Raw genomic sequence first — 22,752 nt, 5'->3', positions numbered from 1 at the left:
GTTAGCTGTGAAATCTCAATTAGGTTTGAAAGTCAAATGCTTCCATTCTAAAGAGTTTTCGGGATTGTCCAGCTGCAGTTGTTTGAATTGATGGAGGTCTTTTTGCATTTTGCTGTGTCATGCACTGTGACGTAGGAAACAGAGTAGAAACCAGTCCAGCCAGTTAGATAACTCGCTGATCTGGGCCACAGTCCTCCCTGCTGTGCTGCACATTTTATGAGACTGCCTGTATAAAATATAGTAAATAAATCATAAGCTAAATACATAGTCTGTTTGATGAAAAACACTTGATTATGGATGAAATTTTGATGTGCGCCGAAAGGAAGTGCTCATTCTCTAAACAGTACTCAATTTCCATAGATCCCCTAAAAACATTTGGCTATGTGAGCAGCTTGTAATTGTCTGTAATTCCACAATATTCAAAAAACCCAAAATGGTTGTTTTTCATCTTATCCAGGAGGAGCACAGTTGGGGTTCTGGGTCTCGGGGACAGGGGCCTGGTAGTCCCAGCCCAGGAGAAGGCACTACTCCTGGGGGACGGCTGGAGCGAACACCCTCCTTCACCGCTGAGTGGGAAGAGGTAAGGGACACACCGGCATGGGCTTGTTACCACACCAGTTTACAGTTCAGTATCCACTGAAATATGAGTGAGTTTAAAATTGGAAAAAGTAGGAAAGAGGTGAGCTAGAACGAAAAGGAGCAGCTTTTTCACCACTGACTGGATAGAAGTAAGAGACACTTCATCTATTGCTGTAATGTGATACTCTACTGTCTTTTACCTAGTTGTCTCGAGCCTTAGAAACCACAGTGGAAAAGACAGAAAATGATGTGCTTTTCGAATAGAACTTACTCTCCAGGAGACATTAGAGGTCACTGCACCCTTCAGTTCAGTGTGCCGCTTCAGTTTTTCATCCCTTTGAAATCCACTGCAATACTACGGTGGAAAAGGTGCCCCAACGCTAATTTAACATGCCCCCATATTGATTTTCTTCTGTAACCAGCACTGGAGCTGGAGGGAAGACCAGATATCAGAGAGAAAGCAGTTTATGTTATAGAGGGCAGAGAGCCGGGGTCGGAGCTGGTGTGTGTTTCGGTCTCGGTGTGTTTGCGCCTGGGGCTACTTTGGAATTAAAGGGGCCACTGACACAGATGCGATCCGTTGACTGGACAACACTGCTGGATCTCAGCCCTTTATAAACACACCGGGTCACAGACACATTACCTTCTGCTCACTGCTCACCATTCACACTGCCAGCAACACACACTTTTGTGAGCTTATGTTTATGCTTATTTACACCCTCTTGCGAGCCTGCATGTTTGCACACACACACTCACAAACACACATAAATGAAGGACAATGTTATACCATTTTAAAGACCATTTGGTTACGGTTTGGAGAAAAATATCTTCTTCTCACACAATTATGAGCATGACTTAATTAGCTGATGTGTCCTTCTTCGGTTTTTTTTTAAAGTCCACAAATGCAAGTGTGTGCAAAAGTGTGCGAAAGTTAATTTGTGCATGTCTGTCTACATTTACATGTATAATTCCATCTTTCTTCACATAACATGTTCATTAGTGTTCATTTACTCCACACAGCACATAACTTGCTGATGGTGATGAATTACCATATGGAATTTCCCATAATGCTCGGCAATTAACATGACCTTTCCTGCTTAATTGTGTGCTACGGGAGGAGGAGATAAGGCGGCTTCAGGGAAATTATGGAGTGATATATGGGGATTTCGGGGAAAAAAAAAACAAAGTTGCTCTAGTTGCAGCATGTGCTCGAGAAATAGTTGCATTATTAGCAAGGGACCAGCCACAAGGGACGGCCCACAACAGGCAATGAACTTAAGATAGCCGTGCTCATTAGCGCTACAGGCTTAAAGGGCTAGTCCACCGCGTGTTACAAATCTGTGCTTTCTAATCTGTCTTTACCTTGAAAATTGCTTATGTATTGAAATCACTGGATGGGGGTGATCGTTCTCAGTGTAAGCTCGTTTGTGGTTATTTGGATGCTAATTAATAGCATGTAGTGAAGTGCTGGCACTTCAACCATACAGTCAAGATTTTCTTACGTAAAGCTAACTAACTAAAGCTAATATACCAATAGGGAAAAAAGTAGTGCATGGTCACAAATGGCATAACAGGATGCCCAAAGGTAGAAAGGGTGAAGTGCCTGTCCCGCTCCAACGATGACGCCACCTTCATGGTCCACCGGCCTGTAAGCGATTGTTGGCGTTTGTCGGACCTGGCTCTTTAAGCGCTGGTCTCGGACCAGTTGGAGCGAGGCCGGGTTGTCCTGGCCCATGGTTAGCCAGTGGGCCTGACAGCTGGATGGATGTGGGTTGCACAGTTCAGTGGTTAGCAGCAGGTCCCGGGTCAGAGATGAGCAGCAGACAGCCAGCAGCCAGACACTAATGAAGCCACTGTAGCTCCCACCGCCAGGATTCCTGCCTCTCCAGCCTTCCTCTCCCTTCATCTCTCCTCTGCTTTCTTTTGTCTTCCCTTCCTTACACATCATCTCTTTTTCTTTCCTCCCCTTCTGCTGCTCCACGCTTTTTTCAATTCACAGAGGAATGATTGACATTCACCACAGTGGCTGGCGTAATGGTTATGTTATGTGACACTTGAATCCAGAAATAGAGGTTAGCGTTATTACTGGGAAGTGACTTTCCCTCTCTCACATGCAATCTGTCTGTCTCTCTCTCTCTCCCTCCCTTTCTCTCTCTCTCTTTCTCTCGCTTTTGTCTCCCCCCCCCCCCCCCGCCCCCATCCCTCTCTCCCATCCGCTCAGATCGACAAGATTATGAGCTCCATTGGGGCAGGCATAGGCACCGGATTGGACATCAGGGAGGACACCTCAGGTAAAACACAAGAGTGTGAGTGTGTGTGTGTGTGTGTGTGTGTGTGTACATACAGTATATGCGTGCAGGTTTGTGTGCATCTGTGTGTTTATGATTGCATGCGTGTGTGCGTGCATGATTGTGTGTGTGTGTGTGTGTGTGTGACCACGCATGATCCCTATAGTAAATTTGACTTTTTGCACACATCAAATCCCGTTGTTGGTTGGAGGGGAAATCTGTTTCTGCCAGTTTCTTTACCTGCCTTCCTTCCTTCAATCCTCTTCTACTCATCTCTATTCGCTGCTTTCATCTGTCTCACCCCCCTCTCCCCCTCCATCAACTCACCCATCCTCCACCCCCTGATTCCCTCCCTCTCTCTCTCTCTCTCTCTCTCTCTCTCTCTCTCTCTCTCACTCTTTTCATCTGTGAATGCGAAGCATCCGCTAACCATGGTTACCACAGGGAGAAATCCTGTTTGTGCTAAACCAGCTCTCCCCCCAACAAAGCACACACAGCCGCACCACACACACACACACACACACACACACACACACACACACACACACACACACACGCACACGCACACACATACAGATACGTATGCATACATACGCTGCATGGTGTGTGTGTGTGTGTGTGTGTGTGTGTGTGTGTGTGTGGGAGGGAGCTCATCTTGCAGACAAAGAAGCTGGGGCTGATCTGATGGCTATTATCAGCAGTGCAAGCCAGATATATGTAGAGAGAGAGAAACAGAGAGAGAGAAACAGAGATAGAGAGAGAGAGACAGAGAGAGAGAGAGGGGGCAAGGATGCAGAGGGAGAGGGAACAGAAGGAGAGGATCGACAGGCTGAGAGGAGATAGAGACAGGAGGTAGACGGAGGAAAGTGAGGGAGAAAACAGAGGCAGGGAGGGAGGGAACGCGGGAGAAAGAGGAGCGCTCAGAGAAAGGTAGAGCAGAGCGAGAGAGAGAGAGAGAGAGAGAGAGGAGGCTGCAGAAGCATACAGATGAGAGTGGGAGTACTTGATAAAGAGAAATCTACAGCGCAGGCAGCTCTCGCTCTCTTTTTCTCTCTCTCTCTCTTACACACACACACACACACACACACACACTCATGCGCCACGCTCGCACACACACACTCGAGGGAGCAGCCAAGCAAGCGCAACAGCTGAAAAAGAAAAGCGGCTGCGCGGCGACAAACACACACACACACAATCTCTCTCTTTCTTGCGGATCTATACCTCCAGTCTTATCCAGCACCCCCCCTTCTCTGGCAAGGATTTTACCCCGAGGATCGCAGCTCTTTTCTGGATACAACTTCAGCCTTCGCCCCCTTCTCTCTCACCCGCCTCTGGCTGGATCTAGAGAAGGCAGCCTCCGGACGCTCTAACCCTAGTCTACCCTTTACCCCCTTGCACCCTTGCATGCCGACCCCCTCCATCCTCGCCATGCCTCACCTTCCAGCCTAGCCCGCAACTCTCCTCCTCCACCACCTTTCTTTCTCCACCTTTTTTTTTTTGTTCCCCCCCCCCCCCCTACTTCCTCCATCCTCCTCCTCCCGCAGCCTTGACAAAAGCCTCCCCGAAAAGCATGGCGGGCTCCTTCGACAGCCACTTTGCCCGCCACAACATGATGTGGCAGTGCCAGCTGTCTCAGCCGGACTGCCGCTGCTACCGCGTGGACGGCTACTCCCTGCTGAAGCGTTTGCCCCTCCACCCCCTCATAGGTCCCCGCTGCCCGCTGCAGTCCGTGGGCCAGTGGCTCGACTCCATCGGCCTGGTCCAGTATGAGAACCACCTGCTGGCCAACGGCTTCGACAACGTCCAGTTCATGGTGAGTGTTTTCTTACGAGTGTGTGTGTTGGTTTGGGAGAAGGGACGGTGGCAAGAGGGGTGTTGATGCTGGGAGTTTGGGATGGGAGGTGTTGAGGGATTTCTTTCATTTTTCCTTCTGTTTTTTTGCTGTCTTTTTCTTTTTTGGTTGTGTTGTCTGTTCTTTCTACGCAATCTCTTTCTCCCTCTATTTCTTTGTCCCACCTCCCTCTCAGTCTGATGTTCATCTCTCCAACGCTCTCATCATCTCTCGTTCTTTTCCCCCTCGCAGTCATTGCGCGACTCATTTTTTTTAATTTTTTCCAACTCGGGTCTGTTGTGTTTATTGGATTTCCTCCTCTTTGTATCATCTTCTCTCATCCCCCTCTGGCTTTCTTCCTTCCCATCATAGCTGCCTCTCCTCACTGATGCCATGTGAGGTCCTCCCACGCATAGAAATCCCACGCCACATACACACCAGAGCAAAATACATCATGCTGTAGACGTACATGTTCGTATTGCGCTCACATACGCAGGTACATTCAAAACCACGGTGACAGGCACACATAAGTACACCAAACAACTGTACGCATGCACACATTCACACCCACACCCATGTACTTGTACACACACACACACACACAAATGCATACAACCACCTGTAGCCTGTAGGTCAGGGTTAAACCTCTCTGCTTACATTTCCTCCATCCTCTCCTCTTTTTTATCTGCTACAGTCCTTTCATCTCCAGTGACACATTTAGAAACACTTTTGATGTAGGTGTGTGTTTGTGTGTGCATGCGTGTGTGAGACAGACCGATGGGCACAGGGAGCGGTTGAGAGGGTAAAATGAACGACAGAAGTAAGAATTGCGGGGGTAGAGAGAGAGAGAGAGAGAGAGAGAGACTGAGGAGGAAGACAGGTGAGGATCGTAACGGCGATGGGAGAAACGAATGCCAAAATGGGAAGAAACTGCAGCAGAGGCAGAAAGACGGAGAGGAGACACAGGGATGCTGACTGGATGAGTTTATCTGTAGCTGCAGATCATCGCTGTCGGGGTGGGGGGGGGGTGGACCTCGTATCTCCAAAATGTCTCCAACTTTTCATCAACTAAGAAGAACAGTTTTGTTTTCAGCTTGACGAACATGCATTTTTGAGTTTATCTAAGGGCTTTGAAAGCGTTTCTAAAGCACAAAGTGTTGCAATATTTTCCCAACCAGAAGCATCTAATCCTTCAATTGAAATTAAAACTGGAGTTCCAAGGTTTTCACATGACAATATTTTACCCTGATTCCATTGATTTTGAGATCAGGCTAATATCTGTCTGTCCTCTCCCTCCATGTACTGGATTAATGTTCATCTGACTTCAACACGCTGAGGAGAAAACACAGTTGAGGGATGAATGTAATTTCCTTTACATTAGGCCAATTAGCAGTGTGTGTGTGTGTGTGTTTGTGTGTGTGCACCAGTCCTCCACTCAGTGTGACCTGCATCTGTGCCTTTGGTTGCCCTGGCAACAGGAAGCAGGCACAGCATCTCTCTCTCTCTCTGTCTCTCTGTCTCTCTCTCTCTCTCGCTCTCTTTCTCTCTCCCTCTCTTTCACTCAGTCACTCACTCACACACACACACACACAGTCACTGTATCTGTATGTGTGCTTACACTTTGTAAGTGTTCTTATGTGTATCGTAGGCTGACGCTAATTTGTTAATTGGTTTTTGAACATACTAGAGATGGAAAGTTGCCATTAGAGACCCGTGTGTGTGTGTGTGTGTGTGAGAGAGAGAGAGAGACACTCTTCCTCCCTATGCCTCCTCCTCTCTGTTTGAACTCTGCGGTGGTTAATTATAATTTTTCCACATTAACCAGTGCCAGCATATACAAACCTCAACCATCATCTCTCTCACCCTCTCTTTCTCTCTCTCTCTCTCTCTCTCTCTCTCTCTCTCTCTCTCTCTTTATTGGCATGACCATATACATTACAGTATTGCTAAAGCACATAAGGTCAATAACAGAATAACAAGTAAGAATAAGAATGATTAGGCCTATTGAGATTAAAATAACAATGGGAAGTAACAGCTATAAAATATGGAATGTGATGAAAAAAATCTCTCTCTCTCTGTTTCTCTATCTCCCTCTCTCTTTCTAAACTCCTCCTCTTTGCTCCCTGACTTTCTCCTTCTCTCTCTCTTTTGTTCTCTCTTCCTCCCTCCTCCCTTCTGCTCCTTCTCCTACGTCTTCCTCCCTCTAAATCATTCCACTTTGTATGCTAATGCCACCTGCATGAGTGTCACGTATCCTTGTCGCACAGACTCGACAGCTGTACGGTTTGTGTGCCGAGGCCGGTAGTAAGGAGCTATATGGAGATACTGAACAGATGATTCACCTGAAAGCTGCGCTAGGCAAGATTCTTACGTAAAAATAGACCTGTCTTATCAGCCTAAATCAGGAAGTATAGGGCTGCAACAGAGAAGGGAAGATCCCATTCTGCCTAATTGAGACGCTGCAGATTTGCCTCTATTTGCTTAAGAGTGAAGAGGAAGCTGGACTCCACCTCCACCAGCCAATAAGAAGAAGACATTTAGTTTACTGTCATTACTTTACAGGATTTCTGGGTTTTGAAGTCTACAAAATTCAAACAAATGCTGCCATTTGTCAACCAAGGACTCAAGTTACAGACTTAAGCTGTAGAAAGTGACATAAAGTGTTTGTGGGGTTTTTTGTACCTGTAATTGTCAAAGGAAGGTTCACTGCAGCTCCACCAGCTGCTTTAGTGTCCTGCTGTTTAAGGTGAGCGGAGTGTTTTTCATTAACTTTCCCCTCCCAGTCGGTCCCAGGTTCAAACTGGCGAACTTCCAGTCACAAGTCAGCTTCTCTAACCTCTGGGCTACTGCTGCCCGTTTTAATTCTGTGCTGTCAATCATTCTGTAAGAGTAGGTGTTATTTCAAGTGATGGATACATCACTTTAAAATAAAACAGATCATTTCTGTAGAGGTCTTGGGAAAGGACACTGTGTTTGCTGTAACTCAAATGTATTCACGTGGAGTTAAATCTGTTTTCCTACAGTGAAATACCAGTGGTAAGTTTATTCTATATACAAAAGTGGGCAGAGGTGTGTGTGTGTGTGTGTGTGTGTGTGTAAATTACAGTCGCTGCATGTGTGTGTGTCTAGACAAGTGTTAATGTCACACATCCGTTGTCTAAATTATCAGCAGTATTTTTTAGCTCAAATGGTCTTTTCTCTATTAGCAGTGTCCCCAGGTACATTTTTTTCCTTTTACACTCCAACACTTCCTTCCTCTTACACTGACACACACACACACACATACACACACACCGTCGTATCAGTGCGTCAGTGTATTTTATTCTAATTTGCTCCTAGTTGATGGTCGCTGAGGGTTTTTGGCAGTACTTCTGAGAGACTTGGGAATTCTCTGCTCTCCTGGCCTCGCCCCTCTTGTCTAAATATGTTTCTCAATAGCTCAGCCGTCTCCTCTGAAATGCCTTTAGATACAATTAATATTGAATAGAGCTGAGATGAAACAGCCTTGCAACCGTCACGCTAACTTCAAAGTTCCTTTTGTGAGTGGGCCTCTCTCTGTCACTCTCTGTGTTCAAAGTTTTTTTTGGCTTCCTTGCTAACTTATTAGGTTCAGTTTTATCCGCGTTTCGCTGTGCATGACTGAACAGGGAGACACTTAATGTTTCCCGACCTTGAAGACTCAGTGGCTACCACAAATTGATATTAATGCAGTTGAGGCGCAGGCTACAGGGAATACACTGATGTTTACGCCGCTCCTTTTCATTGTTGATGTGGTTTCTCCAAGGAGAGGCTCAGGTCAAATTCATTTCAGCACCACTCAATATGGGAAATCAAGTTAAATGGCAGATTCAAACTGAAACAAAGTTCAAGATCATTTGTAGAACTGACTGGTCGGCAAATGAATTTGACCCAGACTACGTCCACATGTGATGGCCGAGAGGCACCAGGTAGCACATAGGAGTGTATGCAAACATACACACCAGACACACACACACACACACTCATGCACAGAGACCATTCCAATCTACCATTACCATTTCTCTACAAATGGAGGTCAGTGGAGTGGGCGTGGCCTGCCACCTTAACCAGCCAGTAAAGGACAGATGCTGCCAGATTGATGGACGAATAGCAAGGGGGTGGAGCGGTCGTCATGGAGATAGCGGAAGATGAGGGTTGTGTTTACATGTGAGGGTCGGATACTATGAAGGACACTGGATGGAGATAAATCACTGCCATTTTAAGTGACCATATATCCATGTATATGTGTGAGAGAGAGAGACAGAGAGAATTTAAGACAAAGAAGGGGAGGGCAGTAGATGCATGGAACTGAACATAGAAACCAAAGAGTCTGTTTGTGTGTATGCTTGAATATTGAGCTGTTATTCATTGCAAAGTCTGGCACTCCAGCAGGTTGCCGGTTCATTTATATGCTCTTCCAAATGCAGCCAATCACAACAGCAAAGCCTGTGATTGAAAACAACGTCCGCAGTCTAGCACTTAAGTACGTAAGCACTCACAGCCACTTAGCTGTGGGCCTTAGGCATTTTTATGTGACCAGTCTCTAGTAAAGAGCCCATTCACCTTGGTAAGTCCTCTGAATGCAGTCCCATTGTCCCCTTTAACACTTGTCATTACCCTCAATCACACACACACTCCTCACTAAACGCTGCACGCCAGCTTAGACACTCAGAAATGTGACAAGAATCTGGAAGAGGGAGGAAGAGAGGGAAGGAGGCTGAAATGACGTGTGATTTATTATTGCCACACATCAATTGAGAGACAAACAATAGACAAACTTATAACCTCAGTGCATGGTGGAGGAAGTGAATTCTCCACTGAGACACACACACGCACATACGCATGCACACATGCACTCAGGCATACACGCTGATATAATGATATAAGAGGGAATGGGATTTCACGTAAAATGTTTATCTTTTATCTTTGATGCTTTGTTCTTTGCTTTCATGCCAATGAAGCACATCAAATTGGAGAGAGAGAGAGAGAGAGAGAGAGAGCGAGAGAGAGAGAGCGAGAGAGAGGTTGATGAAGGCAAAGGGAGAGCAGGGTTAGGTTAGTACATGGAAGTGCAAGAAAGAATGGGGGCGCAGTACTAGATAGATAGTGGAAATGGAGAGATAAAGCGTGATTTGGTACAGCTTACTAGAGAAACAGCAGTTGATAAGAGGAGCAGCCGGGAGACTACTGAAATTAATTTGATCCCCTCTTCCTTAGAGGGATGGAGCAAAACAACAATATTAGAAAAGGAGCGCTGTCAATATCCATATATTCCTCAAAGGTGGCGCCTCAAATCCTCCTTATAAAGGATTTTATTATTCTTGAAGAGAAATCTTACGAATAGCAAACCGCCACCGAGGTTCCTCACAGGAAACTTCAGGGAAACTTAACTTGCAGCCAAAAAAAAGGCATAAAACTAATACCAACAAGTTTGCAAAGACACCAAAATATATTTGATTGTAGAGCCAGAGAGACACAGTTTGTAAAGTAAGTAAGAGAGAGACAACAACATAATGAGAAACAGGACGGCTCCACTGGTGGCATAGCAGGGGAGAAGGGCGAGGAGGCGAGAGAGGAAAGGCGAGGGATGAACAAAAGCAAATGAAAAGAAGAGAATAGAGAGCGAGCGAGAGATACAGTGGAGCGTGCGCGATGTGTAGTGCTTGTTTATGTCTGTTGGCGCCGATAATAGCTTTCGCTACCGTCCCTGAATATCAATTTTTGCTCCCTCTCCGTTCTCGTCTCCACCCCCCGCCGCTGTGCATGAATTTAATTTGTGCGTTCAGCGGGATTGTGACCCGGAGCGCTGTTGTTAAGCGTTGCGGTCGAGGAATCACAGGCTAACCAGAGGACATGGCAGTTCTATCGACACTGTGGACGCTAAACACTTTCCGCCACAAGCAAAATGGGTTTCTAGTGTTCATACTAGTGCTGCATTCCAAATGATCTCTGACTGCTTGGTCATTTATAATGCATACACACGGCACAACAACTGTGTCTAATTGTTTGCATACAAAATATACAATATAGGCTTTTCTACTAATAGGAAGGAAAGAATGAACTCTTATTCTGTTTGTCCCATTACTCTCTCCTCTAGCTCCACTAATATTGATGAAGACCCATGTGATGTTTATCCCATGATCCATCACCTGCACTTGGAAATAGCAGATAAGGGAGAAACATAATGTTAGGACAGAAAGGGGCAGAATGGGTTTGGAGAGAGAGAGAGAGAGAGAGAGAGAGAGGACAAACATTAAGGCGCGCTCTCTATCTTTCTCTATCGGAAGCCCAACAGGGAGCAATTAGTCATGCCTTTGGATGCCTCCACAATCTACTCTGCACTGACTCTGTGGGTCATTACTCTGGTGTGATGCTGCAGCTTGGTAACTCCAGCGCCGGCTGCTCTGGGCTCAATTAATCAGCCTGGGAGCTGATCTATGAACTGCACGCGTCACAAAAGGCCCAGACGCACAGGCTGGTATATGGAGAATGTAGAAAGAATAGACTTGGCCACAGGATTAGGCCTTCATTTGTTAGCTCGGCTTTTACCGTCCAAGCAGGGCGGTGGACAAGGACAGAGGAGCAGAGGAGTACGAGGAAATCCTTGCCTGGGTCCAGACCTTTGAATCCGCCCACTCCACCGAGTTGACTGATTCTGGTCTGGCATCGTGACATGAAACAGCGGTTTCTCGGCTGAAAAATGATCGGTCCAGTGAGCGCCGGGGGGGACTAACAATTAGCCAATCAGCGCTACGGGCGGGACTAACGCCGTTGTCAAGCTGTTGTCAAGCTGTTGTCAAGCTGTGCGCCAGAACCAAGGAGGAGTAATAACAACAATGGCGACCGCTATAGACAAGATAGACGCTGCTATCGAGGCTGTGTACATAGACGGCATGTCTTCTCAATATCGCCCGACATTGTACTTTGTTTTTACTTCGCTCCGTGTTGTCAAAGATGCTCTATACTTTCTGAACCGTCTCTGGTGTTGTCATGGCTACGCATCAGTGTTGACTTAAAACAACATTAGATTCAGGCGGATACGTTGGTCTCTAGTGATTGGTTAGGGAAAATCGAATCCCCCTCCCCCACGGAAATCGGTTAGAGTGGAGGCAATGTCAGACTGAAGATGGAAGTGGAGTGTAACGAGTTGACCATTCTGTCTGATATCAGGCAAAGGAAATCCTGGAAGCCAAAGTTTTTCCAATAATTTAACTGCAGCAACAACACTTTTTTTTTTTTTTTTTGGGGGGGGGGGGGGGGGGGGGGGGATCTATAAGGTTGACAGAGCATTAGGCTATGCTCTTTTCCAGTAATGCCTTGCTTCATTTATACAGTTCCACATATTCACACCTGGGAGCCGCCCAGTGCAGCCACAGTCTTCTACTGTTGGCCGCTGAGCAGCAATTTGGGGTGCTTTGCTCCACACCACATTTTCAGAGGATTCGAACTAGGCCAACACTGCCCCTGAAGTTCCTAAATAAGGTGAAACTGCCTGACACTTTTCTTCCGAGATTCATATTTTAATTGCCTGCCAGGTCAGGACTGGCTTGTAGACTGGGCCAATGCCAAGCCCTCCAGTTAAAGTGTGAATGCTGACTACTGGAGATTAAATGATTATCTAACAACTAAATAGCCCTGCTTGGCTAGTGTCAAACATCCTTGATACTGGGCTGTTTCACATCTCAGCACACACAAACACATCTCCAAAGAAGCCCAGGAGCAGTCAGCGTTCAACACTGTCTGCGGGGGGGAATCAGTGGCATCATCAACAGTCAGGACTTTTATTTTTAATTGCAAACAGACACGATTACCTCTTGAAATGTTATATCCAGGACACAGAATGAAATAATATGAAGTCCTCCATAGAGGTACATGCACTAAAAAAGTTAAACTGTGAAAGAAGTTCACTTTAACAAGCCATTTAATTCCATATTCAGTCTTCAGATCTTATATTTCCTTTGAAAAACTCTCAGTGGGTTTGAGATAATTCTCACTCTTTCCAATGTCGTTCCCCAAAACAATTGCCAGTATCGTGACGCAAGGCAGACTAGGGCAGATCAGTCCGCTAGTATCAAGAAAAAGACACTTGATTCAAGGAAGTTCCTGAAGTAAAACCACCTGAACAGTGATTTCTCTGGCACATGTTCTTCAGGAGAACTGGACTGAAAACTACTTTCCAAACCGCAGCTACCTACTATCTAGAATTATAATGTCACAGCATTGGAGCAAAATGTCCTTTCCGGGGCACACCGGTGTGCGGTGGCTCCCCAGGGCCGACCTCCAGACAGGACTGAAATAGAGGGAGGAAGAAACAGATGGGTATCTCCCTTCTTTCGTTTTCCTCTTCTCCTGGATGTTTATCTCTGTTATTACTTTGACAGGAAAGAGCTGTAGGGAGACTGACAGTGGTAATCCCTCAATCCCTCACTAGAGCATGTGGGTGTGTGTGTGTGTGTAGTCCAAACCGCCTCCAGGCTGTGCACATGGCATAGTCCCTCTCCTCCTCACTACCTTTCCCTTTTTGTTTTTACCATCGTTGTGGCGATTCCCTCGCTTTTCCTTTTCACATGTGTCAAAATGTATATTTCTGATGGCATCCCTAACTGAGAGACATACAAATCAGTTTGCTTTTCTCCCATAATGCAGCAATCTACATGCACTTCTCCTCTCTTCCCGTCTCCCTACATCCCTCGCTCGCTCTCATTATCTGTCTGAACACACACACACACACTCCACACAGAGACTCTCTCTGTCTCTGGAGGAGGGATGACTGATAGGTCTCTAAAGGTCTCCCATCAGACTAATTAAAGGTGAAACTCTCTATGATACCTGTAGAGGCTTGAGTGTGTGTGTGTGTGTGTGTGTGTGTGTGTGTCACAGTCTCAAATGAGAATATCACACTTGCAGTCTACCGCATTCTGTAGGCTGCAGTGTTTGCCATAGCTTTTCCATCTTTTCTTAATAATGCCCTCTTGATATTCTTTCCTCACCACACTTCAGCCTGCCTTGTCTTTGTTGCTGTGTTGAGCTTTATTTGATCAAGAAGGTAACTGGCAAAAAATATCACTGAAATCTTAATGGAGTACCATTGAAATTCAGCATTTATATGTTTTATTCATATGACCATAGGGATTGCTGTGTATTCATTACTGTCTCATAGCCTAAATGCTAACGGACACTGTTGTGTTGTTTTATCTGTGTGGGGAAATGCAAATGTTTTCTTTGGAAAAATGCTAACTGCCACTGTGTTGTTTTATGTATGAGGAGACGTGCTACATGATAACAGTTGCTGATTTGTGTTGTGTTGTTTATGTGTAGAAATGCTAACCGCTGTATGTGAACTGCTACATGCTACCACTGTTGTTAGCATGTAGCATGAACACTATCAATCATTTTGGGGCTTTCGCATTCTATCAGGGTGTTTTGTTTTTTCCTATGGTGAAAATGAATGGAATTTTTGGATCGCATTTGACAATTGCTATGTTCTTAAATGGGTGAAATAGTGTAAATATGGTGATATGGTGCAGATGTTGTGTTATCCTCACGTCACAAAGCCATGAAATGCTGGAATTCTGGATGGAAGTATGGCTAGCGATTGCTTACTTTTTTTCTTTGCAGCTTCAAAACCCAATCCACCTCAACAAATGAAGAAATGCATAATAGATGAACCCTCGAAAGCAATAATAGTCAGTGTTAGCGTTGGACATACTTAAAAGCAATCATTTTACACCGCTATTCACTTCCACGTCAGAATCACTTATTTGGGCTAAAAAACTGGAGGAGGTCCACACATACTACCACTGCTGTGTGCTGTTTATTTATATGGTGACATGCTAAATGCCAATCACTATTGTATTCTTTTATTCAGGAGGATTAATACAAACGCTAACTGCTACAGTTTTACTGTTACTATTATGTGGAGAAATGCTGTATGCTAACTGCCACTGTTATGTTTATGTGGAGAAATGCTAACTGCGGCTGTTGTTTTGTTGATCTGCAGGGCAGCAATGTGGTGGAGGACCAGGACCTGCTGGAAATTGGGATCCTCAACTCGGCCCACAGACAGCGCCTCCTGCAGGCCATACGCCTGTTGCCCAGGGTCAGTACTACAGCAAATTCAACACTTAAACACCACCACTTACACCACAGATTCTGGTCTGTTTAAAATTGGCAATTATTGGCCTGAAATATGAGTAATGTGTGCCTGAAAGACTCAAGATTAGCCATAGATAGAGGGGCGCTGAGGACAAAATGTTGACTTGGACAAATCATATTTTAGTTGAACACTGGCATTTCTTTGGCCTTCCACTAGAATGAGCAATAATACACACACAACACTGCATCCTCCATTGCACTGTGTGGAGTCAGACCCCGAAACTCATTTTCTATATTTTTGGCTTTCACCATGGCAAGCACCTCAAGGCACTTCTACAACCATGCTGTCAAAGCCTAACATTGATGAACATTAGGACTTTGTTCAGAAGAGGTCTATGGAATTGTCTCTACTACTGTATTTGTGGTATTATAGAAATACTGAAATGTTACATAGATCTCGAAAGATTTGTTTTGGTCTCATTTACTCCATTACATCTCAAGCAATGCGGTGGGAGCCAAAATGATTTGTGAGGCTGTTGGGTGGATATCCATGTGACAGGAGGAAGAGCATGGACCACTGGCTTACAGTCATTTAGTCTCATATCCATTCTTAAAATATTACTTTTCTTAAAATAAGTGAAAAATTCAACCAATGGAGGAGAAATAATTCCAGTTGCAGTTGCACTTGTCAGGAATTCATTGTCAATATCCTGAAACATAGAATACAGAACAGAATAAAGCAGATCATTCCAAAAGTAGAAAAAAATAATTATAATACTCAATTTCATTGATTTGATTGAAGTCAAATTATCTCACTCCATTGGCAGAAACACATTTTTTTTTAAAAACCTTTTTTTAAGATAATAAGACGTTATGATTCAATACTAGATTAAATCCCCATGGCATACAACATGGCAAACATGGCATCATGTGCGGATGAGATGTAGAAATGTTTTGACCAAAATGTGACCCTCGTATTGAATGAAGAATGAAGTGATGTGACCCCTAGGGCACAAAGGCAGAAACCGTGACCATGAAACAACACGCACACAGCCTGAAATTTTCTAATTTGATTTTCTACTCGCTCAGCATTACTAGTGGGTACCAAAATGAGTCAATATTACAATATAATTTCCTCCCTGCATGTCTCCAAAAGGGATATTTACAGAGTTCTTGACTTGTATTCAAGCCACGGCTGATCTTCCCTTGTAGCTGCAGCCAATGGGATCTGTTTAGTTTAGAAATTCAGCAAATCTCCTGCCCTGTCTGTGTTTCTGTGAGATATAACTCTGACTGTGGGAGATTGGGTTTCTCTGTGCGCGCTTTGCTGAATAGTTAAACAAGGAAGCGAGTAGTTTGGGGATTCAAGGCAAGGAGATACATTACATTAAATCAAAGGCTGCAAACCAGGCTAAATCAAACGTATCCAGAAACCCTGTCTGCCTCATGATAAGTCTTCATCCACACCTTCCTGCATCTCTGCAGCACACACACACACACACACACACACACACACACATGAATGCATGCATATAGACACACTGTCTTACACACAGTCACGCTTGTGAACATGCACTCAAATATGCAGCAGAAATAAAGACAGAAAAGGGCTACTGCACACAGAAATAATGCATAAGAAGATACTGCTGATACTGTAGGTTAGCAGGGCTGTGTGTGTGTGTGTGTGTGTGCATGTGTGTGTGAGAGAGAGAGAGTGAGAGCGAACTAAAAGTGTGTGTGCAAAAGAGAGGACAGACAGTGAAGGGAGAAGCTGAGCTCAGAGATAAGCAGGTTTCATACAGAGAGAGACATCCGGAAAACTTTGATCTCCAGTCAGCACTTTCTCGTCTCATCCCCGCGAAACTTTTGGGAACAGTGTAAAAAAAAAAAAAAAAAAACTTTCGTCCTCCCTCTCCCTCCCCCCTTCCTTTACCCTCTCTCCATCCCTATGCCCAAATCACACAGGCACACACACATCGGGAAACGCACACACACAACTTAAGATGGGGGATACAAGATATGTTTTATTCCCCCGTTTGAAGCGCCATAAACTCTGTGAAGCTGTGTTGACTGTTGAAGTGAATGAGAAATGTGCTGCACACACACAGACACACACAGACACACACACACACACACAAAGAATCTCACTCGAAGCCATAACCCCCTGCTGTTGGCTTCCAGTGCTGCCCATTCCCGAAAGTTAGTCTTGTGCGTACTTGTTTACAGTGCAGAGATATGAGAAGCACATCATTTTAACTCAGCATGCAGTGGATAAAGTTATTCTCCAACTTTAAAAAGTCAAGTCAGTTGCAGCTCGGTATCTGCAGCCCCCTTCCTATCCTGCTGAACTGGGGGAGGGAGGCATCTTAAAGATAACATAAGATGAAACTTTAATGATCCCCGTAGGGAAATTGGGTCGTTGCAGCAGAGAAAGTAATAATGACAGTAAAAAGAAAAGCAATAAAATAGAGTGTAAGCAGTTTGACATTATATAAGAGCTAAATAGACTGTATTGGTTACAAGTATAGGCACGTATTTACATTTGTTAGATGCTACAAGCTGACACAACTGTTTACAGAATTAGAAATATGGTCTATGTAGAAGTAGGTATAAACAGAACATAATGTAATATAAAGATCTAGAAAATATCAGTGTGTTTACAATATGAAATAGTGGAACCATTATGAAACATTAAATTAATATATGCAGAATATAACAGTGAGGGAGATACTGAAGAAGCAGATATGTGAATTCACAGCAGCATGCATGGTGTGCAAATGTCTGACATTAACAACTTAAAAGTATACATGTTATCAAATACATTGACAGATGTAGAGAGCATATGTGCAGAATGTGCCTTTCGGATATGTGCATCAGCAGCTGTTCTATGTGAAGAAGCCCCAGGACAGAGGTTCCATATGTTTCAAAACATATGTATCTGTTCACAGTATCACTATAATATCACTCAGAACATGGAGAGGAACAGGAGAAAGTGTCACATGTGACATCTATATGCAGAGATATATGGAAATATGTCCAGAGGGAAAAAAGTGCAGCAAATGACTGTATAGTCTGTCCTTAAACTGCTTGAAAGAAAAGACATTAACGCTATGAATTTAGTTATTTTGTTGCTGGATGATTATGTTGGTGTGATTTTTAGGTCTTTTGGCATGTTATAACTCAGGTTCGACCGATGGGTTTTTGAAAGCGGATAGCAATATTTTTGGATGGAAGCTGCTCAACCAATATTTTGTGGCAAAATATTCCCAAAATTACAAATATTCAGTGTTTCCCAGAGAATCTTATTCTTGCCAGGGTGATAAAGCTTCTGAAACAGTGTTTACACCAGTGTAATATTGATCAATTATACAATAAATATGTAATCAAACAAACTGCATCATATCCATCATATCAGAGATGATTGGTGGTTGTCTAATAACCCATGATATGATGTCAAAATAAAGAGCACCAACAGTAATCCATCTCTCTGTTTCCTGTTTCCTGTCTGTAGGTGCGGCCCATTGGTTACGATGGCAACAACCCCACGTCAGTGGCAGAGTGGCTGGAGTCCCTGGAGCTGGGCGACTACACCAAGTCCTTCCTCATCAACGGCTACACCTCCATGGAGCTGGTCAAGAAGATCTGGGAGATCGAGCTCATCAATGTGAGTCGCAGACTTATCGCCTCTTCCTTCTTCAAGCGTACACTGCAAAAAATACCCATTTAAACAAGTCATTTAGTGTAGTATTTAGTCTTAAAATCTTATTTTCCTTCAAACAAATAAAAGAAATCGGCCAGCAGTGGTGAGATAACAGTGAACAGTGATGCTATCTTGATACTAGTGGAATCATCTGTCTTACTTTAACATGTTATCACTTGTTTCAAGGAAATTATTGTAACATGTCAAACTGCTCACCCCATAGGCAGATACTAGCTCATACCAGTTCTTTAAATATGTTAAAAGGAAATTAAGATTTTAAGACTAAGTGCTAGACTAAATGACTTGCTAAGATGGATATTTTTCAATGTAAGAAAAGAGCATCACAGCCAGTCAGAACTGGGGGTTAGTGAAGTTGAATGCAGTTTCACCGGTGCCAAGGCCATAATGTACAGTGTCCATCGGGTATTTTTTCTCATTACTGTTCAGTATATGCTTAGCATACAAATGGGGATGAGATTCATATTGGCTGTGATGACATTGCCCTTTGCTACATATTCCTACTAGTTTTTCCCTATTTTGCTTCCTGTCATGACACCCCTCCCTCTTGCTGTGCATGCAGCAGTTTGAGATTTGTAATAATAAAAAAGGGGAAGAGAGTTTGCAGTTTACTTTACTGTGATTGAATTCTCTCCTCCTGTAACTATCTGTAAATGGTGGATGATTACAAGGTTTTGACATTTTAGCTCTTATGTTGTCACAAGCAGTCAAGGTTATTGGTTCAATTTTACTAAAATAAAATCTACAGAGGGACCGGCAGCAGTGCTGCCCGGCCCCTAACTAGAGATGGTATGTGTTGCAGCCTCATCTCACCAGAGTGATGTGTTCCTCTGATGCTCCAAGTGTAAAGAAATCACGCTAGATTGCAGAGGGTGCCTGCCTGGCTGGAGAGAGAGAGAGAGAGAGAGAGAGAGAGACAGAGAGAGAGAGAGAGAGAGAGAGCGAGCACAGAGGAGAAATGGGGTGTTTTTCCTTCCCAGCGGAGGATAAAGTGATAAAGTGATGAGTGATCAGCTGGAGGAGGTGGAGAGGGAGTTATATAAGCGTGTGGGATGCAAGATGTTTCACAGCACTGGGGAAACCGCCCACATACTGTGCCCGTGTGTGTGTGTGTGTGTGTGTGTGTGAGAGAGAGAGAAAGTGTGTATGCATGTGTGTGTGCATCTACACCACTGTATGTGTGTGTGTTTATTGTATGAATCTCTCTCTAGCACAGCGGTGAAGCAATATCACACTCCTCTCTTTTCCTTCATATGCTCTAATTTGTAAATGCATGGAGCTCATTAAAGGAATTGGGCAATATGAGAGCAAGTGCAACTGAAGTAATTAGTGCATATGAACGCATTTGATACCCTCTTTTGGGCCTGCATGTGCATATAAACACATGCAGTGGGTGAAATGTAGGCTTCTCTCAGTACCATGGTGTGAGAATGCACCGTCTGTGTGGTAAAGAAAAGGCTGTAGTGTGGAGTGAAGCCACTAGAGGCTGCACAAGAGCGGATTTGAGGCGTGTTGTCCACTTCCCACTATTGATTGAGTGCATCTGCGTGTGTGTGTGTGTGTTTGCGCGCAGTGTGTGTGTGTGTGTGTGTGTGTGTGTGTGTTTGCGCGCAGTGTGTGTGTGTGTGTGTGTGTGTGTGTGTGTGTGTGTGTGTGCATGCTGTACAGGCTGTCCTCTAATGAGTGCATAGCACTGCAGCAGTGGACTGTCACTGAAGCAGTCTCTGGGGTGATGGAGAGGTCACTGCTGTACCTGAGAGGGAGGTGTGTGTGTGTGTGTGTGAGGGGTGGCGGGTGGTGAACAAAGGATACTAGAGAGAGAGGGAGAGAGGGATGGAGGAGAGAGAGAGGAGCTGAATGGGAAGGAGCGGTATGGAGAAAAAGAGATGCAGGGAAAGAAAGAGAAGAGAAAGAGAAAAGGAGGGAGAGATGGACAGAGAGAGAGAGCGAGAGGAGAATGAATGGTTAAGAATAGAATTTGGCCGCTGCTTTCCGTGTAATCACCAGATAATCGCTACGGGCAACAGATGCTGCAGTGTCCAGGGAGACAAGGGGGGGTGAGGGGGTGTTAAGCATTGTTGGAGGGTTTTAAAATAGAAGTGTGTGTGTCTGTGTGTGTGTCTTTTTTGATCGGGCACATATGTGCGGGCCTGCTGTTGTTGGATTAGAAGAGCATTCTCAAAACACCTTTTACTGCTGCCTGTCCAGGCACACAGACACACACACACACACACACACACACACTGGTCTGGGTCAAATGTTACAGCAGGTCAATATCATGCACTTCAGAGAAGAAGAACTGATCTCACATCAGTTTACACCTAGACAGTGAGGTGTAGTTCTGTAGCTGGTAGGGTGGAGCGTGGCATGGTACTAACACTGCCAGGGTTAGGTGTTCCTTGCCCTCTGGGGTCACCCATAGTAAAAATATACGTAGTCAGTCAGTCATGGTACTGTTGTGACGTTTTGAATAAAAATGGCATATACAGTACAATGGATATCAAATGTCTTCATCTGGACAGAGTAACCAGCAAAATCAAGATAAAAACAAAAGTTGCTGTGTTTGCGTAAGTGTGCACACGCCTTATAATTGGGGTTGTACATAAATTTTATCAAAATCTTACAAATTGCATTCCAATGTATGCACAAAGCTAATTTGCTTTCACCTGACATCAACTGAAGTGATTCTATTTAGATAAATGTAATACTAGGATTTCACTGAAGGTGTCTGTATATGAGATGGCAGCAGTTTTTAAGCGTTTTCTCTGGGGAGCTGCCTTTTTTGCCCTTAATTTTCCCCTGGACCCAGACTAATTTAGTGGGCTATGCCAGGTACTTGAGAATGTAATAATGGCAAGACAGCATAGCTGCAGTATCAACCTCCTTATTAATATCATAATTCCCCTAGTAAAATCTGTCAGCTGTCTCTAGAATTTGATGGCCCATTGTAATCTTCCCTCGACCCAACTTTGGGCCTGTGAGCAACGTCTTGGGGAGACTGTAGCTGAATCTAAATGAACTCTTTGCCTTTGAAAAGCTTCATACAGGCTCATGGTATTTCAGTCTCCTCAATATTGTGTACTCTAGCTAACATAGCTGTTCATTCATCATTCATAGCTGTTCATTTCATAATTCATTATGCATTTGTGGCAAGGGAATTGTAGCACAATGTGAATGATTTTACACTCAGAAAGATAGCACTCATGCTGTCTCTGCTGACATTATTGACACCGCTGTATTATGGTGCTGAGGTCCAAGGGTGAGCACACCATAAGTCTTGCTTACATACAACAGATTCTGTTATTTCTTGACAGGGCAAGCTGTTTATTTATGCTGTCTGTCAGGATATGTCAGTGCTGGAGGAAAGGTCTGCATGGTTCTGTTCAAGGCCCAGAGGAGATCCTAAAGATTTGATGAAGTTTGGACTGAAAATGGGAGGAGCTCCATTCCAAAATGCTATATATCCCTTCATTCACTATCTGTAACATAGAGAACATCCAGTCTGTAAAAGTGTGGTAAACCCAAGGACTTCTGATAAACTCTGATTGATCTCTGAGGAGAAATCGGGTCATTGCAGCAGCAAAGACTAGCGGTGTAGATTGGTTACCAAAGAGCAAAAGCATACAAATGAATATGAAGTAAAAGGCAATGGAGTTATAAAAAAAGACAATAAAATAACAACATTAAAGATGGATCATGTCTGCGATGATGCTGAAAAGGTACAGAAAAGTAAAAAAATAGAATAAAATAAAACATTACAGATGGATCATATCTATGATGATGCTAATTTTTTTTATAATGGCTAAAAAGGATTCTTAATATTGGTTATTGATAGATTAACTTCACCTACTATCCTTTAAAATGTGCTGTATTTTGTTTTAGTTTTGAGCTATTGATTATTTCATGGATGGATAGAAACCTTGATATACAGTATATTTGTGTTCCTGCAGTGCAGTCAGCTGCAGGAAGGTACTGTAACAGTCCACAGGGTGGCGCTGCTGCCTCTCAGTTCAACCAGAGCCCCTTGTCTTCAGGCAAGGAAAGTACCAAACAACTGCGTCAAGGCTGCAAATTGCTCTCATTTCAAGTGAGTCGTCTAACAGCCCACAGCGAAGCAATTAGAAATGGATTTCGATTGGAAAGGCACGCTCACAATGGCGGAGTGCAGATAGTTTCTGGTCCTCAAGGAACAATTCCCTTAATGTTTTCTAGATGAGTGGACC

General features: G+C 44.2%; 2 protein-coding genes across 6 annotated transcripts in view; both read left to right on the top strand.

Moving 5' to 3' along the window:
- The window catches only part of LOC139642323 (ankyrin repeat and sterile alpha motif domain-containing protein 1B-like), a gene marked incomplete at both ends in the record, with an annotated part of 35,238 nt that extends 30,762 nt beyond the window's left edge, over positions 1–4,476 (top strand). Inside the window, 3 exons of the mRNA XM_071517115.1 lie at positions 458–580; positions 2,801–2,870; positions 4,412–4,476. Coding sequence (XP_071373216.1) covers positions 458–580; positions 2,801–2,870; positions 4,412–4,476 — 258 coding nt within the window. The remainder of the gene's footprint in view (positions 1–457; positions 581–2,800; positions 2,871–4,411) is intronic.
- The window catches only part of LOC139642324 (ankyrin repeat and sterile alpha motif domain-containing protein 1B-like), a 55,034-nt gene continuing 36,758 nt past the window's right edge, over positions 4,477–22,752 (top strand). For all 5 annotated transcript variants that reach the window (XM_071517117.1, XM_071517118.1, XM_071517120.1 and 2 more), the window contains exons 1-3: positions 4,477–4,680; positions 14,717–14,815; positions 18,323–18,475. In XM_071517117.1, the coding sequence (XP_071373218.1) occupies positions 4,477–4,680; positions 14,717–14,815; positions 18,323–18,475 (456 nt within the window). The remainder of the gene's footprint in view (positions 4,681–14,716; positions 14,816–18,322; positions 18,476–22,752) is intronic.

Source organism: Centroberyx affinis, unplaced genomic scaffold (genome assembly GCF_046629955.1).
Source record: "Centroberyx affinis isolate AG114_WGS23_722 - 3 ecotype Tasmania unplaced genomic scaffold, CSIRO-AGI_Caff_v1 ptg000460l_1, whole genome shotgun sequence".
NCBI classification, from domain to species: Eukaryota; Metazoa; Chordata; class Actinopteri; order Beryciformes; family Berycidae; genus Centroberyx; species Centroberyx affinis.
This window is presented reverse-complemented; position numbering and strand designations above follow the sequence as displayed.